General features: G+C 38.5%; 1 protein-coding gene across 1 annotated transcript in view; it reads left to right on the forward strand.

The window, feature by feature from the left end:
* The window catches only part of ACADVL (acyl-CoA dehydrogenase very long chain), an 808,259-nt gene that overhangs the window by 550,954 nt on the left and 238,099 nt on the right, over positions 1-19,206 (forward strand). Inside the window, exon 11 of the mRNA XM_044076702.1 lies at positions 18,508-18,612. Coding sequence (XP_043932637.1) covers positions 18,508-18,612 — 105 coding nt within the window. The remainder of the gene's footprint in view (positions 1-18,507; positions 18,613-19,206) is intronic.

A 19,206-nucleotide genomic window follows, 5' to 3' on the forward strand; every position in this document is an offset into this window, starting at 1 on the left:
GAAAAGTAGATGCCAAACAGGGCAGGTCACAACACAGAACCCTGGGGACAATACTGGTGATTGGTCTGTTTTTGTGGAGGTCCTATTTGATTTCCTGATTCCTATTTGTGAGCCAGTTGACAATCCAGCAGGTGACATAGGGTAATTCCAGTTTATTTATGTCTGAGTGGAGAATTGTGTCAAAAGCTTTGGCCAGGTTGACGTATGTGTGTGTACCATCTTGCCCACATCCTTTTTTGATGACTTTTCCAAAAGGGGTGTTAGGGGGTACCTTGCAAAGCAATGAGGCCTGTCAACCATGTCATCCCAGGCAGACAGATACTGGATCCCCTTTTTCCACATTAACAATCAGAGTACTATGCAACAGTAATAAATGTAGACTATCGGAAGATGTTTGATGCTATGGATCACACTACTACTTTACCATCTAACAGTGACTAGACTAATAATACCAGGTTTGGTTCACAGATGATCTCACCTACCGAAGTGAGGCTTTTGCATGTTAACAGCATTACTCTGAGCTCAAGGTAATTAATGACAGGACAGCACAAGTGTCTGTTCTAAAGAATTTTCTTATATCAGTGCCCAGACTGGCACCTCCAAACCAAAGTTGAGATTTAAATAAAAAATATTCCAAAGTAGGCTACAAAAAAAACCTCTTATTATTTTTATTTTTATTTTATTTTACATTTGTTGACCGGGCTAGTCTAGCTGGATTAATGTCCATTTTCAGTAGAGGCCTGGGGAGAAAAGCTCCACAGTAAGGCATAATTTTACAAGCATAGTTGTACAGAGGGTGTATTTAAAGACAGACTGTAGTACATAACATTTTCATAAAAGTCAAAACTACTAGTAGCATCAACAGGAAAAAGTACATTAGATTCTTCTTTTAAACATCCATCCATCATAGTGGTATTGAGAATCCAAGATTAGATGAGAAGTAAAGAAGCAGTAAGAGAATATCTTGTTATAGCTAGCAGGAGAAAGGAAAAGGCATGGAACAAACAAGGATTAGTCAGGGTTAGAACAAGGGCAGAGCCACTGTGAATAAAGCCATGATTTTATATGCTTCTTAAAAGTAGGTAAAGAGGTAATAGACATAAGTTCACTTGGAAGTTTGTTCCAGATGGGTGCAGTCCAGTTGGAAAACAGACTATCCCCAGCTTTGTTGTTGGATTTGTTGGAGGCAGCTAGTAGTTTGGTAGCAGAGCGTAGGGAAGAGATGTTTTTATATGGGGTAATAAGGGAACAGAGTATAGTGATATTAGTGGGCTGATGAAAGATTTTGTGGGTAATGGTCAGTTGCAGAAGTCGTACATGATTTTGTAATTCTAGCCAGCCTAGCTGTTTGAGATTAGAGCAATGGTGGAGTGAAATGGGGCTCCTGTTGCAAATCTGGCTATGTTATGGTAAGCTGTTGCTAGTTTGTTGAGGTTACTTTTAGTTAGGTTTGTATAGATTGGAGAGGCATAAAATAGGGTAGAGAGTAGGTGGGTTTGTGCTAAAGTACTTCTGGCTGAGGGAGTGAGGAAGGGTTTAAGTCTGTAGAGAGATCCAAGTTTTCTATTGATTGATTTGATAGTTAAGTTAATATGGGAGTCAAAGTTGAGGTTGTGGTCTATTGTGACACCAAGACGTTTGGTCGTAGCATCAGGGGATATTATGGTGCCATTGTTAGAGGATATATTGAAGGAGAGAGGATGACTTATGTGATGGAGCGAATAGTAATAGTTTAGTCTTTTTTGGATTCAGTAAGAGGCAATGTTGTTGGAACCAGTTTTCGGCTGCTGTGAAAGCTTTTTGAGTGATATTTTGAAGGTCATTAATGGAAGAAGCTGAGCATATGAGTGTTGAATCATCAGCATATTGAATACAGATTGATTGAGGAAGGGACTTATCTAGGTTGTTTATGAAAATAGAAAAGAGGAGAGGTCCAAGAATTGAGCCTTGTGGTACACCTATTTTGATAGGAAGAAGAGATGATAAGTGATTTTCCCATCGCACTGCTTGTTGTCTATTATTTAAGTAGGAATAGAACCACTGGATAGCCTGAGAGTCCAAAGCAAGAGATTTCAAGATGCTAAGTAAGAGAGTGTGGTTGACCATATCAAAGGCTTTAGAGAGGTCTAAGAATAGAGCAGAGGAGAGTAAGTTGTTATTCCGATTTCTATTAATATGGTCAGTGAAAGACAAGAGCGCAGTAGTAGTACTGTGATGAGGTCTAAAACCATGTTGACTGTCTGCAAGGAGATTGTTTTGAAGGAGGTGATTAAGTAATTGCCTATGTATACATCTTTCCATGATTTTTGCTAAAGGGGAAAGTAAGGCTATGGGACGGAAGTTAGAGAGGTCATTTAAGTTGCCACCTTTATGTAATGGGATGATATGAGAGACTTTCCAAAGGATTGGGATACAGCCTTCTGTTATGGTACGATTGATTAAAATAGAGACAGGGAAGGCCAGTGGTTTGGCTGCAATCTGTAGGTATTCGGCTGGAATGAGGTCAGCTGAAGGGGTACAAGGTTTTAGCTTGGTAAGTAATTTATGAATGAGATCTGTTGAGACTGGTTGTAGTTTAAATGAGGGGGGATTATTGTTTAGGGAGTTGGGTGCTTGCGTGGATGGTGGGGATAGGGATGAAGCTAGGGAAGTAACAGTATCTTTGAAAAATGAGTTAAATACATCAGCAATTTGAATTGGAGAAGTCTGAGTGAGGTTTGGGGTGTAGGTGTTTTGGAGTTACCTGGGTGCAGTAATTTGTTGATACCTCTCCAGAATTTTGGGGGGTTTTGATGTTGTGCATATTGGACTTTTGAGTATTAATTTCTTTTATCAGCGACTATCAGTTTCTTTGTTTGATTTCTAAGTTGTTTAAAGGTCACATGGTCAACTGGGTTTTTGGTAGCTCTCCATTTGTCCCATGTTCTATTTCTACGTAACATTTTTTGTTTGGTTTCTTTGGATAGCCAAGGAGCAGGCTTTGTTTTGGTTCTTGTTACTCTTGTAGGGGCATGGTGGTCAAGGATTTGAAGGAATTTATTGTTAAAGTAAGAGACAGCTTCATCTAGAGGCAAATATTTCAGAGGAGACCAGTTGCAAGCTTTTAGCTCTAATAGGAAGTTGTGTATGTTGAAGTTAGTTTTGTTCCTGTTAGTTCTGAGTTGAGTATTAGTGGGGATGGGGCTTTTTTGTCGGTTGATAAAAGTGATTTGATGGTCACTGATATTATCAGGTAGTGTACCTGTGATATAATACATAGGGTTAGTGTTAACTAGGATCCAGTCCAGGATACTCTGTTTGGAACTGGTTTTATTTATTCGGGTAGGGACGGTAATAGTCTGAGTAAAGCCATAGAGGTTGATGTGAGAGGTTGGAAATTGGGAAATACAACAGTTCCAATCAATATTAAAGTCACCTAATAGTATGGTTTCCTGAGGGAAAGAGGTTGAGCGCCAGCTCAGTAGGTTTTCTAGGCTAATGATATTGTTACCTGGGGGGATATAACAGCAAATGATATAAATTGATTTATTTTTATTAATTTCTAGTTTGGTGATTAAGATTTCACTGTTGTTGAGTGAAGGTGGTTTAGACTCTACTAAGGTAACTAATAGTTCAGTTTTGTAGAGTATTGCTACTCCTCCGCCCTTTTTGATCTGACGATCAAGTCTAATGATATAACCTGGTGGTAGTATGTCATTGTTCTTGGTGTCTACTTTTAGCCAGGTTTCAGTTAGGCATAGGATATCAAAGGAGTAGAGGTCTAGGAGAGCATGTAGTTGGGTTATTTTATTATTTAGGCTCCGAATATTGAGATGAGCAATCTGGAGAGTATTGGTCTTGGTTATAGGATTAATAAGATCAGGTGGGTTGTTAGTTGGCATAATGGGTTGGTCATGGTTTGGGCCAGGATTAGGGTGAATGTTGTCATAAAGGCATAGTAGTTGTTGGTGACTATGTGTATTTATGGGATGTCTTGAAGAAATTGTAAAAGGTTTCCTGTTTTGGAAAAATTTGATATGGAATGTTCTATGGTAGTGAGGTAAGAGGTATGGAGATCTTGATGTTATGTTGCTGTGAACTAGAGGTGTGTTTACAAGGTGGGTAGTTGCCTTTTTTAGTGTTGGGTGGGATAGAAATAATTTTCTGTTTTCAAGGTAGGTGAGGGAGTAAGAGATGAGAAGTGTGTTTAGCAGTATGAAGGAGTAGAGTAGGATGTACGATGTATTAATGCTAGAACTGTACATAGTGAGTGATAGAGTGTAGTAAGGCGCAGGTGGTAGTTATGTGTAAGGATTAAGTTAGATTGATGCAAGTAAGTGTGGGTGGAGTTTGTAAGTTCATAGACTCTGAACTGTAGCAAACAGCCTACACAACCTTTTTACTACATGTACTAATGTTGAATGGTACTAATGTTTTCACATAAGGAGCCACAATGTCAACCATTGTCCCAGTACTGCACACGCATTGATCAGTCACTGTGGAATGTGCCCCTTTCTAGCTTTCTGTTGGAGCAATGGTCCCCTTTTAACCTTTTCTTGCTACAGTACTGCCTCTCATTCATTTCCTAGCAAAGTATGAGCAAGCAGAAGATGCAATGTTTATCCAGTGCACCAGTGATTTGGCACTGCTGTGTAAATCAGAAAACCTGAAGTGCTTTACTCAAAACCTTGATGTGGGCTTCAAAAACTTAACATAATGCTTGAATGAGAACAGATTAAAATTAAACCAAAAAACAAAATTATTATAACCACAGGAAAGACCAGTGAAAAACAGCTCAACTTTCCACCAGAATGAATTTATTAATAAAACCTTATAATGTCGTCTCTAGCGCCTCGGCTGTTGCCTTTACAGAGTATTAATTTTGGTAAACAGCTGTCAAATTCTTCTTGGTAGTCAGTCACATCTCATAAATGCATCAGGTGTTTCATTAGTAATATAAGTACATAAGACAGTCTGTTGACTATAAATTAAATTTCCTAGTCCATGGTATGGTGTTAAGCAAAGGAGTGCAGAAGGTCAGATGGTAGTGGATTTTGCGAAAAGGATGGACATGGCTGTGATGAATACGTATTTTAACAAGAGGGAGGAGCATAGAGTGACATACAAGAATGGAGGAAGATGCACACAGGTGGATTATATCTTATGTAGAAGGGCCAGTCTGAAGGAGATTGGAGACTGTAAAGTGGTGGCAGGGGAAAGTGCAGTTAGGCAGCATAGGATGGTGGTTTGTAGGATGACATTGGTGATCAAGAAGAGGAGTATGAGTGTGAGGGCAGCACCAAGGATCAAATGGTGGAAATTGAAAAGGGGTAATTGTGAGGTGATGTTCAGGGAAGAGTTAAAACAGGCACTGGGTGGCAGTGAAGAGTTACCGAATAGCTGGGTAACTACAGCAGAGCTAGTAAGAGAGATGGCTAGAAAGGTGCTTGGCGTGACATCTGGAAAGAGGAAGGAGGACAAGGAGACCTGGTGGTGGAATGAAGAAGTACAGGAGAGTATACAGAGAAAGAGGTTGGCGAAGAAGAAGTGGGATTGTCAGAGAGATGAAGAAAGTAGATTAGAGTATAAGGAGATGAGGTGCATGGCAGAGAGAGGTGGCGAAGGCTAAGGATAAGGCGTATAAAGAGTTGTATAAAAGGTTGGACACTAAGGAGGGAGAAAAGGACCTGTACCAATTGGCTAGACAGAGGGACACGAGCTAGTGAAGATGTGCAACAGGTAAGGGTGATAAAGGATAATGAGGGAAACATACTCACAAGCGAGGAGAGTGTGTTGAGCAGATGGAAAGAGTACTTTGAGGGGCTGATGAATGAAGAGAATGAGAGGGAGAGAAGGTTGAATGATGTGTGGATAGTGAATCATGAAGTGCAGTGGATTAGCAAGGAGGAAGTAAGGATAGCTATGAAGAGGATGAAGAACGGAAAGGCTGTTGGTCCAGATGACATACCTGTGGAAGCATGGAAGTGTTTAGGTGAAATGGCAGTGGAGTTTTTAACTAGATTGTTTAATGAAATCTTGGAAAGTGAGAGGATGCCTGAGGAATGGAGAAAAAGTGTTTTGGTACTGATTTTTAAGAATAAGGGTGATGTGCAGAGCTGTAGTAACTTCAGAGGAATTAAATTGATCAGTCACAGCATGAAGTTATGAGAAAGAGTAGTGGAAGATAGGTTAAGAAGGGAGGTGATGATTAGTGATCAGCAGTATGGTTTCATGCCAGGAAAGAGCACTACAGATGCGATGTTTGCCCTGAGAGTGTTGATGGAAAAGTACAGAGAAGGTCAGAAGGAGTTGCATTGTGTCTTTGTGGATATAGAGAAAGCATATGACAGGGTGCCTAGAGAGGAGTTGTGGTATTGTATGAGGAAGTCGGGAGTGTCAGAGAAGTATGTAAGAGTGGTACAAGATATGTACGAGGGTAGTGTGACAGCGGTGAGGTCTGAGGTGGGAGTGATGGATGTGTTTAAGGTGGAGGTGGGATTACATCAAGGATCAGCTCAGAGCCCTTTCTTATTTGCAATGGTGATGGACAGGTTAACAGACGAGATCAGACAGGAGTCCCCGTGGACTATGATGTTTGCAGATGACATTGTGATCTGTAGTGAGAGTAGGAAACATGTGGAGGAGACCCTGGAGAGGTGGAGATATGCTCTGGAGAGAAGAGGAATGAAGGTCAGCAGGACTAAGACAATATATGTGTGTGAATGAGAGGGAGGATAGAGGAATGGTGAGGATGCAGGGAGTATAGGTGGCGTAGGTGGATGAGTTTAAATACTTGGGATCAACAGTTCAGAGTAATGGTGAGTGTGGAAGAGAGGTGAAGAATAGAGTACAGGCAGGATGGTTTGGGTGGAGAAGAGTGTCAGGAGTGATTTGTGACATACTAGTACCAGTAAGAGTGAAAGGGAAGGTCTGCAAGAGGGTAGTGAGACCAGCTATGTTGTATGGGTTGGAGACAGTGGCATTGACAAAAAGGCAGGAGTCAGAGCTTGATGTGGCAGAGTTGAAGATGTTAAGATTTGCACTGGGTGTGACGAGGATGGACAGGATTAAGAATAAGTATATTAGAGAGCCCAGGTTGGAAGGTTTGGAGACAAAGCCAGAGAGGCAAGATTACGTTGGTTTGGACATGTGCTGAGGAGGGATGCAAAGTATATTGGGAAAAAGATGCTAAGGATGAAGCTGCCAGGTAACGGGAAAATAGGAAGGCCTAAGTTAAGGTTTATGGATGTGGTGAGAGAGGACATGCAGGTGGTTGGTGTGCCAGAGCAAGATGCAGAGGACAGGAAGAAATGAAAACAGTTGATGTGCTGTGGCGACCCCTAACGGGAGCAGCCGAAAGAAGAAGTTCATGGTACAAGTTATTAAGCACGTTCACTGAAAACTTAGAGTGTACTAGATCATTTCTTATTTTTTAACTCTAAGGGAGAGGACGATAACTTGGTCAGTTCAGCTGCCTTGAGTTTTCCATAATGCCATATATGTATCAGCATCTTTATAGGTTCATAGGAATTTACAATATACATCATGGAGATGAATGCATGAAGAGGCATGCACATATACAGCTGCTGTCTCAAAAAAGCTTTAGCTTTTCTAAAGATGGTCATTCACTTAGTAATCATTTGACTCAATCTCCGTTAACCTTAACTCTCTCAAAGGCACATTAATCTCAATTGCTTTCAGGAACTCTGTAGTCATGTCACTGGCTGTATAGAGGCTGCTGTATTATATGTACCATAAGCAGACATACTGGAGCAACCATGTTGGAAAATTTTAATAAAATTATTTTATAAATTACTAAAGACAGCAAGGTTTGCTTTCCTTTCCTTGTCAGAGACTTGGCTTTGATAGGATCTTTTCACACACAAGCATTTTATGGTGATTTATTTTTTTACTAAATTAATTTAGAAGTTAACAACTTGCGCTAAAGTTTTGCAGAGGTGCCCTTGCATTCTTAGGCAGCTTAATTTGCTTGTCTTTTGTTTAGCACCTCTAAGCACTGGAATGTAGCACCTCTAAGCACTGGAATGTCGCACCACTAACAGCCTGCTCTCATCCTTACATTCAACAGCATCTTCTGACTCCCACTTGCAAGAAGAACACAATAGTAGGAGACACCGCAATAATTTGCTTGTCTCTTGTTTAGCACCTCTAAGCACTGGAATGTTGCCCCACTAACAGCCTGCTCTCATCCGTATATTCAACAGCATCTTCAACTCCCACTTGCAAAAAGAACACAATAGTAGCAGACACAGCAACAAAACCCAGCCAAAACGGCAACATACAAACCTCATGCAGCAACTTTATAGCCCATGATTAAAGAAGATTACCTGCATTTCATTACGTTACAACAGACGCGACTGCGATAGAACAGGAAACAGCAATTCAAAAAGTTAATATTGATTTATAAGTACGTTTGCATTTTGCCTGCTGGCCACTTCCACCTTACAGTGAAAATCAGGCCATTCACCTCCATATCCCCCGCCAACAAAGACAGATTATAAAATAAAAGTCATGAACAGGGCTTACTTTTTTTCACAAAGTGCTAACTTCGGACAGTCACCAAATGTGCCTTCTCTTAACTACAGTCAGAAACCCAGTTGAAGAAGCTATCCTGGATAGTAGAATTTGATCACCTGATGACAAGCTCATCACAGCTCTGATGCATCCTTGACATAACCATTATAAAAAAAGAATGCGAGTAAGTTGGAACAGAAAAATGTACAGTCAAATGTACCATTATACCGTTTTGGCTGTACATTTTTCTGATTTGAGTAAAAAACAATGCATTTCTTTTATTTAAAATGAGTATGTTTGTACCACAGCTCTAAAAAGGGGGAGGCGCGCTGTCTAGGGCAATAGCAGTCACATTGCAAATGCTTGCTGTGGAACACAAAACATCAAAAGAAATCCGGATATGGCAAATAAGTCTTCCAATTCTCCATCTCCTGGCAGAGAGCTCATTTATTAGGCTGAAGGGCATCACCAAAGCTACTACCATTACATGTGAGACAGCCATGACGGCTACCAGATTGTGGGGTATCCTGTAGAACTTTTTTTAACCAGAGAATCGTGACAAGCACCAGTAAATTCCAGACAAAAGTGTCAATGATCAAAATGACCCATAAGGTTTCATCCCATTTAAAGATATGTAATGTTAATGAAGTGGGCAACATTTTTTAGGTAAACGCTTATGCAGATGTGACCTTTATAGTGATACAGACACACACAGCTCCCGTCTACCTTGCGCTGTTCCTAATGTCAGATAAGGGGTTTAGAGCAAGTTATCCCCGAGAACTAGTTGCAATAGGTGCAGGACTGATGCTGTAAAATCCTCCTGTTTAATTCTCAAATGTAACAAGTGTGATACTTAAAGTAGCAGAAAATATTTCAGCAAACCGCTTTTGACTTTTTTCTACAGTGGTTGTGTGCCTTAGCCGCTTATTTTTGGTTATAATCACAGTAAATACAGACATGGGAAAATGTGTACAGGCTAGTAACTGGTCAGGGCAACATGCAACTACAACATTATATATACTTATTCAACGGCTAAGTATGCCTCTCAGCTTCGGCAATATATTCTAGTTTTTAGTTCCAGCTGTATCTTGAAAAATAAAAAGAATGCAGCACCGGGCAGTCCAGGGGCTTAATCAGTTGCTTTCAGCTTACAGTACTACTACAGGTGTAAGTGGTGGCTTGAAGTGAAATAAATCGATTGGCTGCCACCACTTGCACTGTATGGAGAATTGCCTTACTGCGGTTACTTTTATTTATAGCCGATTTTCTCCGAAAAGTCAAATATAAACATGAGGTAGCTCCACACTGAAAAGTAAGTTGAGAAAGTACCTGAAAAAGTTCAGGTACTTTTTCAACTTATTTTTTAACAGTGGAGCTACAATATGACTGTAAAGTTAGATGCACTTGTGGAAGGGACTCTGGTGTAACTGCGTACAGTTACACTACTGTCTCACAGCGAGCTCGGATGTAAGCACAGGGGCGCGCTGTGAGACAGTACTCACGGTTAATGAGTTAACTGGAAAAGTGTCTCAGAAGCTGATTTATGAAGCTAAAGCTCATCTTCTTTTTAACTATGCTGCTTTGCAGTCATTACTCCTTTTCAACCTTTAAGGTCTTTTTAGATGATGAAGGATCCATACTTGCAAATCTGGATCCTCAGAGACCACAGAAAATTCCCGAGGTTCAGACTGTCCCCAGTGTTATCAGTTTACTTCCTTACCCTTTTGTTTCTTTGGTGCTCCATTGATATCTAAGAAGTCATCTGGCCCTGGTGGTAGCCTTCCTGACATTGAAGGGTGCCCACATACACCGATATCTGGATGACTGGATCTTGTAGGCCCAAACACAGTAGCAGGGACTGCACAGCCAGAAGATTATTATGGATTGGGAGATGTGATCCCTGGGGTGAATTTCCTGTCAATCGCCCTGCTAGACAGGGGTCCAGGGAAGTAAATATCCAGGGAATTGTTAAGGCTAGGCTTGTATAAGGCCCCTAGGGCCGATAGCCTAGTACCAGCCTATGATTGCCTTGATTGTCTTAGGTTTTCTGTGAACTTCTCCAAGTCAAGTCTGTTCCCATGCAGGTCAAAGCTTCCTGGTAGCAACTCCAAGCACAGAAGAGTGCAGAGTGCACCTCCCCAAGGGCAAGGCTCAGTATTTACAAACAGTCTTTTTCCAACTCTTGTGAGCTTCACTCAGGTCAGGTAGTTCTTCAAGGGGAGAATCACCTTCAGCCACTGAGAAAAGCCATTCCTATTCCATGAGATCTTAATTTCATGCTTGAGCAGGTAAAATTAGACACTTTTGAACCTGCAGCTTTGGCATACCTCAGATTCTTCTCCTGGGAGACCATCTTCTTGATAGCAATAACATCTGCAAAAAAAGACGTCAGAGCTGCAAGCCCTGTTGACTAAGGAGCCCTTCATAATTTTCCATAAAGACAGGGACATTCTAAAGACAACTTGAATATCTAGGTTGATAGATATTCCAAGACCAATGGCTGTCCTGACCATTTTCACCTTGGTACTCTTCCTCGGGTAACACCTCCTTTCTCTAGAAAGGAGTAAATTCACGGGTGCAGATGCTGTCATCTCTTTTATATTTAAAAGAAAATGGTGAGTTACGGTCTTTAACGTGAAGGGAAGTTTATTCCAGAGGTTTGTGAGGCACTGAGTTATAAACCTTGTTCCACCATCATGTTTTATTTATCTGTTGGTGAAGATTTAGGTCCTTCTTTTTTTTTTTTTTTTTTTGAATTGGTGTAGATGTTGCTCTTGCAGAGAAACAGGAGGTCTAGGGCAACTGGGTCTTTAAATTGCCAAGGGTTAGCCAGACAGGGGTCCTTTGCTCAAAGTCTATAAAACATTGAAAAAATGGACAGAGCTTCTAGCCTTTCCTGGTAGCGCAGGGAATCTAGCCTTGTGATTTTTTTTAGTTGGAAACCTTTGGGGTCTAATTGTTTGATATTTTATTGCAATATATTCCATTGTACTCTGTAACCGACCTGATGAGTGTCGAGTGTAATAGAATGATTACCTCTTTAGACCTTGATGATATTCATTTGGCAATTTGGCTGGACTGAGTAAAATGATTTCCTGACCATTGTTACATGTTCATCAAGAGAGAGAGAGCTATCAACCCAAGTACCTTGGCCCCTAACCACATTTTCAATTTTTAGAGGTGTATTGTTTGGAGAGCATGATGAGGGAAGGGTTTTCTACAAAAAGTGATGATGATGATGATGATACGCTTTTTAGCTTTTAATTTTAACCTGTTTGTAAAACACAAAGCATTATAGAGACAAATCTGTGTAAAAGACAGCATTTTCATTAATGTAACCTGAATGTCTTTTTTACTTAATTTTTGAAGTGTATAGAAATTCTTAATAACCAATTTCATTTTGAAGCTGTTTTAACAGACTAGAAAAGTAATTGATTTAAATATTGCACTAGTATATCATAATAAACAGAATGTTCTGTTAAAAAGGTGGGGTTTATGTAGTCTAAAATTGTGGTTAGTTTATTTTACTAGTCAAGTACTTTGGTGGTTTGGAGACACCTGATGCTTGGGTAGAAGCATAGCTCGCAGTTGATTTCACAAACATGTATGCGTTTAAAAGTTTCTTACTGTAGCTTCCTAGAAGTAAGTTTTTTTGCTTATTGCAAAAGAATGTTGTGGTGATGAATTTGTTCATGGTGGAACACTAGATGAGTGGTGTGGGAACAAAGGAGTGCATAAGAGATACTTCTTGAATTATTCATACAGCTATTTAGTGTACAGGTTTGTTTTGTGGAGTTTTTATAAAAAATGTTCTGAATTTGAAACCCTATTTGAAATAGAATTTGGTATTGTTTTCTGTGAATATAAGCTGTAATCTTGGTCTGGGGCTTTGCACTGAAAAATCAGTGTCAACCCATTTGAACATCTTGTTTATCAAAACATATAGGGGTGTGTGTGTGTGTGTGTGTGTGTGTGTGTGTGTGTGTGTGTGTGTGTGTGTGTGTGTGTGTGTATACATTTTCTCTAAGTGATTTTTGCCCCTGTAACTGCAGACCATAAAGCCTCAAATGACTGGAAACAGCCTACTCGGGAATTCAAGGACTTTAAGCTGGGATCAGAGTCCAAGCTTTCATTAAAGAAGCCATGAGGGTGCTGGCTTCCTAGTGTTGGGGGGGAGGCTTCTAGTTTGTGTCACTGATGAGGCATGCAGTGCCTTCCCAATGCAAGTACATGCTTGTACATACCTTCATTAAAGGCTGCCACTAGGAAGTGGCTTGATGAGTCTAACACCCACACCTGTGCCATACATTTTCATCACCACTCCTTCTCCAAGGCGTCATGGCAGTATGCAGCTTGCTCTTCCCCACCTTCCCCTCAGGATGATCACGCCCATCTTGACCTGCCAGCTTCATCAAATGCCTGAGCCCTCTAATCAAACTCCGGTTTACATGGGTTGTATTCAGGGCTTTGTCCCCAGTGACAGCAGAGTTGTAATAAATATATACATAAAGAAATGAAGTAGTCATTCAGCTCTTTGACAGATCGTATAAATTTAATGGTACTCCTTTAAACAAACTGAAATCTCTGAAGTATTTGTTTATTAAAGGAAGCCTTCCTGAAGAAGTTGTACTCTTACTATTTTTATTGCATTTTCATGTTGTATCTTGCATGCCAGCACTGAAAGTACTGTTTGTCATAGAGAAGAAAATGAAATAAATAAAGATACAACACTGGAAAACACAAAAAACGCCAATCAGGAATTGCAAACCAGAATTTATTACATCCAAAAACACATCAATTTAAGGGCTTTTTTTTTTTTTTTTTTTTTTTTTTTTTTTTTTTTATAGTATGCTGCTAGTCCATTATTTTGTTTATAAATATTGGAAAACACAAGAATGACCAGTTTGCTCAAAGTGTACTTATAATGTAATTTTTATTACCTAAACGTTATAAGGCATGAAATGCAAAAGCCCATTTGATGACTGCAGTAAAATACTTGGCAGTGGGATCCATAGTGCAGGGCATCTGAGAGGCTTAGAATGTAAACCCACACAGCTCCTCAAAGCATATAGTAAAACCTCAGATAGCAGATGAGACATTTGTTTAGGAGAATACTGTGTAGGTTAATGCCCCATTGTGCAGAGAGCCCTTGTGCTTATGATTTGATTGAAAGCAGGCTATGGTAGAAAACAGTTATTTCCCCCATTACAGCCTGACAACGTAAATGTTAATGACTTTGACAGCCTTCCAGACCCATTGTGTATCTAACCCAGTAATTTTACACTGGGGGGGGGGGTATAAATAACTGATCAGGCAAAAGTACAGTGGGGTGGAGAGGACAGCTCAAGGAACAAGAAGAATCCTGTACATAATATGTTAAAATGTATTATCATCCTTATTATTATTAATTAATTTGTTGCACAAATCCAAAAAGGCAGTAGAAAACGTGCTTTGCATGCTAGCTTTCAGTTGCTAAAAGCACACATTTTGGCTTCTTACTTTTACGTATGCATGAGCTATCATTGTTACAGTTCATGGTCTGCTCTCGTGTTTGTATTAAAACCAGCAGTACAGACTGGCCCAATGGTAGAGCCTTGTTTTTGATTCTCTTTTTCTGCACAGATTTTCTAAAAAGTCCAGACTGAGGTTGCCAGTGCAGTTAAACTGTGTAGAATTGATGATGTTTTCACAGCGGGTTTATCACAGTCTTACTTTTTTTTACTGCTGTGTTGGTGGATGTAGATGTCAGGAATAGACACAAGCATGAATTTGTTGTGGCAGCATTACATTTGCCACATTTTACAGAATTATAGAAAAATAAATAGCTATGGTAGTCAAGAGGCAGCAGACTATGGCAAACAAAAATTGGAATTAGAGCTGATAGGTTGCTGCTAGCTTGCTGAAATAAGTGTGCACACTGATTTGTTTCCAGGGGGACCAGAAAAAGTAATGAACCTCTGCTGCATGAAAGTGTTAAAATGTAGGGATTAAAATTTCTCACGTACTGCCCAAGGGCAATTAAGCCAGAAGCACAGTAAGGAGCATGTAAAGAGCACGAGACAAAATGGAGGTGCTGTTTTATTTATTTATTTATGCTTTGTTGACTGGGTTAGTCCCACTAGGCTAGTATCCTCTTTTCAAGGGAGACCCAAGGTGGTATTTATACTGTTAGGGAAAATTTGACCAGGGCATCAGTGAACTTCCCCTACTCATTACAGGGCTTGTGGTCCTTACGGCCAACAAGTGTTTACATGTGTACATTCTGTTGCTAGCACAGTGGTGGCTGGGAGAGGATTGCAAAGCATGGAGGAGTGTGTTACAGAAATGGAGGGAAGTGCTGGAGGTGAAGAGAACCATTTGCAGGGTTGGTTTGCTGATTTGGAGGAGTTCTTCCTGGTGTAAATGTTTTTGAGGCTTTGGAGGTGTGAAGGTACAGCAATCAGAGGCGATAGTTATAGCTCTCCAGTCAGCAGGGTTGCAGGATAATTTATTGCAGCAGTTTAATAAAAAGGACTCGGAGAGTGGAAATGAATTATCATGAGGAGGTGATGGATTGGGTCTTGGAAGAAGAAAAAAGTGGTTTAGAGAATTTGTTCAGATATGCTGTAATAAAGAATGTGAAGGAGAAGAAAGAGACTGTGGAAAAGCAGAAGTTCATAGTATACAGGGCAAAGTAGAGAAGCCATTGGACAGGTCTGAGATCTGGGACACAGTTGTTGTACCTTTAGTTTTTATTTTGATTAAAAATTAGACATCTTGTGACTTATTTTTTGAGACTGCTATGAGTTTGGAGACCTTTTGGGGAAGATTTTAGGTGTCACCTTAGAGTGGGAAAACTAACAGTGGTAGATTTTACATGGGAAAAGAATTATTGCAGTTTATTCATATGTAACATATAAAGAAAGGGAAACATTTAAAGAAATATTTGATTATGTATTAGTAAATATGAATATTATAATGGTAGGAGATTTTAATTGTGATTTAAGGAAAATAAAAAGGATTGATAAAACAGATAAAAATGTTCTGAAAGAAATTATGAGGTGTGGAGGATTAAGGTTATGGAATTCAAATACATATACATATAGGAGAGGTACTAGATCTGAAACTGATTACCGATAGTATAACGTTTAAGATAGGAGATAAAGTTCAGACAGGATTTTCATATATGCTTTATGGATAGAAAATGAGGAAGATGAGGAATACATACAACTTGGAAAGGGATTAAAATAATTAATGAGATTAATTGGTATGAAAAAAAGAAAGGATAATATAATACAATTGTTGATATGAAGAAGGAAAGGATAATGTAATACAGTTGTGAAAGGAGCATTTAACTGTGAGAGATTGCTATTTAAACCGGATAGAATGGTGGTTAATATTTAAAGAAAATATAAATCAGACTATTTAACATGAGAGAAAGTATTAAGACAAAAAGAAAAACAGAAATATTTGGACTTGCAGAATAATTAGATTTTCTGGATAGAAATGAAAATGCTTATTATTTGAAAGAAACCGAAATATATAAAATAATGGGTTATTTTATAAACAAAGGTATTTTGTTCAAGGTAAAAAAGGAAGTTTCACCCTATTTAGCTAAGAGAGGTAAAGAAGACAATGGGATAATTAGAGAATTGAGACATGAGAAATGGATGGTAACAAAGAAACTGGTATGGGATTATGAATAGTATAGTCAATTTATTAAAAAGACAAACAGCTAGAATTATAGAGAAATAATGAATGGATTGTAAAGAAGTTTAAAGTATAAATAAAGATATAGGTAAATAGATTACTGTGGCAAAATTGGATTTAGTACTGAAAAAATAATATTGATTCAGCTGCTGGTCTGGACGGGATTGGGTATTTAATGTATAAGTACATGGAACTTTGGCAAAATGAAAGATTTGTTTATTGAATGAATGGTTGCAAGATGGTATTCTATATACACAAATACTTGATGGAGGATTGAAATTCATTTGGAAGAAAGGAGAAAAGAGGGAGATAGACATTGCAAGGTATTCATGAAAATTTTACAAATACAGATGGAAAACTCGGTAAATAAGGTGTTAGATGATAGGGAAATAGTGGGTGATAAAAAGCAAGGAAATACAGGGAAAATGTTGATAGGAGGCAAATAAGGCTTTTGACACAATAAATCATGAAGTATTGTGGGGAATTTTGAAAAAAAAATTATAACATGAGCATTAAAATACAGAAAGCAATTCAGTCAGTATATGAGAATAGTAATCTTAAAGTATTGATAACTGGATGGTTTAGTGAGGAAATAAAGATGAAGAGAATATTGAAACAAGGATGTCCTATGAGTAGTGTATTATTTGCTAAGGTTATGAACTGTATAGTGGCAAAAATAAATGAAGATATAATGGAGGCAAGATTTATGCAGAAAATGATGGTATTGAATATCCATTTATTGTATCTTATGCTGATGATATGATTTTAGTAATCAAAAATAGTAAAAGGATGGAACAAATTTTTGATAGAACAATTGACTTTTTGCAAAGCTTAGGAATGTATGTTAATAGCAATAAAATTAAAGGAATTGGTCTTGAAGAAGTAATAAAGAACATTAATTTTGGGACTGGTGGAATTTCGGTATTGGGTATTACTGTTGAATTTAATGAAGTTATTAAGGAACAGTGGATAAAATTGTACAGGATTTAAGAGAGTTGGGTATTATATAGAATAAATATAGATTATCTTATAATAAAAAGTTCACTTGACTAATTCATTGTGAATGGGGAAGACTGCATATATGGTGAGTATATATACGTTACCTAAAGATATAGAAAAAATATTGAATTAATATTTAGATTTATTTGAGATTCTAGGCTGAATCCAGTTTAAGAGGGAAATTGTATATGTAGATAAGGATGTAGGAGGTTTGGGATTATTAAATCCAATTGAGTATGGTGCATCTAAATTTATTTAGAGTGTTAGAATGGATAAATTGGGATGAGTATGAGAAAATTGTTTAAGGAAAAATATAAAAAAGAATTTGATTTAATAAGATTAAATAAAAGTGAAAGAGAATGGTGGAATGAATAAATAAGTTGCAAAGAAAAAATGAGGATGTGGCAATTAAATATAGTAGTTGAGAATAACCAAAATATATGGTGTAGACCATTATGATAGAATATTATTATGTTAATCCATGGAATAATTTAACAGAAAAAAATAGAGATATAAAGAAATTTTTGGTCCATGAAAAATGATTTTCTGTGGAGATTTACCTGTGATGGCAAATATGCCTTGTAAAATTAAATGAGAGGTCCTGATTTTATTGTTGGGAATTAGAAAACTCGGGTCATGTTTTTTTGAACTGTAAAAGAGTTAGAAAGTTATGGGAAGTATTAATAGAAAATATTTTGACTGAATTTCAAGGATATGAACAACTGAATATGGATGTTATGAAGGTTTGGATAAAAAAAAAATCTTAAAAAGCTAGGTAAGAAAATGTTTTGTATTGTATTGTATTTTTGGAATCAGAGATTGACATTTTGTTTAATGGTAATTGGGTGATTCCAGATATTGTGAGAAAGATTAAGTGGTGGTTGCGGAAAAAGGAGTGGGGGTCAATAGATATGTGATTTGTAGCTTTGTTGAAATGCATTTTTTTGTTTTTCAGTACTGAAAATATGCTTATAATTTATTTTGTATTTTTGTAAATAATACATATATTTGTGCAAAGTAAAGGACGGCTGTTATTTTCGATTGGTGCCGTGGGATGTTTTACATACACCTGAGCTACCACCAGCGCAAGCAGATGGGACCTCAGTTTAACATCTCATCCAAAGGATGGCACACTGTGAGTGCAACACCTTCCTTAAGCTGAATTGCAGTGTCATTGATGGATCTACCTGGTGTGGGACTAGAATCCACAGCCTTCCGCACCAAAGGCGAGTCTGCTATCTGTTGAGCCACTGACACTGAAGTAGAGAAATGTAATCCTTAACCATATTTTCTTGTCTTTGGCAGGTTGACCATGCAGCAAACAGAACTCAATTTGGGAACAAGATCCACAATTTTGGAGCCATCCAGGAGAAAGTGGCTCGAATGGCAATGCTGCAGTATGTTTCAGAGGTAAGTTAGATAATAAACTGTGTTGTGTTTCTGTATTTATTCTGAATGTTAAAAACACAGTGAATAGAAAATAGTCACGTGAATACTAAATCTGTCCCTGCCTGTTGTGGTTTTATACTAATTATAATCTTTAGTGATCACTATTTGACCAAGCCTCCTATTCCATTTCTCCCAGGTCTGTCACGGACTACCTCTTCTAACATCTTGAACCCAGCAGCCTGTGATTCTATGATTGTCACTGCCTCATGCCCAGAGATCTTTGATTCCAATGCTAACTTTCACCATTTTGTACCATCAGTGATACTGTAGTTCAGTGGCATTTTCTTCACTGTACTGGGAGTAGATCACTGTGAGTGCATGACCTCATTTCTGCACTACCCTGGGGTTAAATAGCATTGACTGCAGGGTCTGTAGAGGGTGTGTTACCTTTAAACTGCTTTCTTAAACTTTTTCTCAGTTGGTATACAGTGTAGCTGCCCTCTCCACAGTGGATCCCCAGTATTTGGACAAGGAGTCCCTAGACTGTCATTTTTGGTAGACAGTGGCTGCCTTTCAGCAAACTCTAAATGTGGTATTGAAGATAGATGTTTCTTA

This window comes from Protopterus annectens, chromosome 7.part0, assembly GCF_019279795.1.
Source record: "Protopterus annectens isolate FY-2018-M chromosome 7.part0, PAN1.0, whole genome shotgun sequence".
NCBI classification, from domain to species: Eukaryota; Metazoa; Chordata; order Ceratodontiformes; family Protopteridae; genus Protopterus; species Protopterus annectens.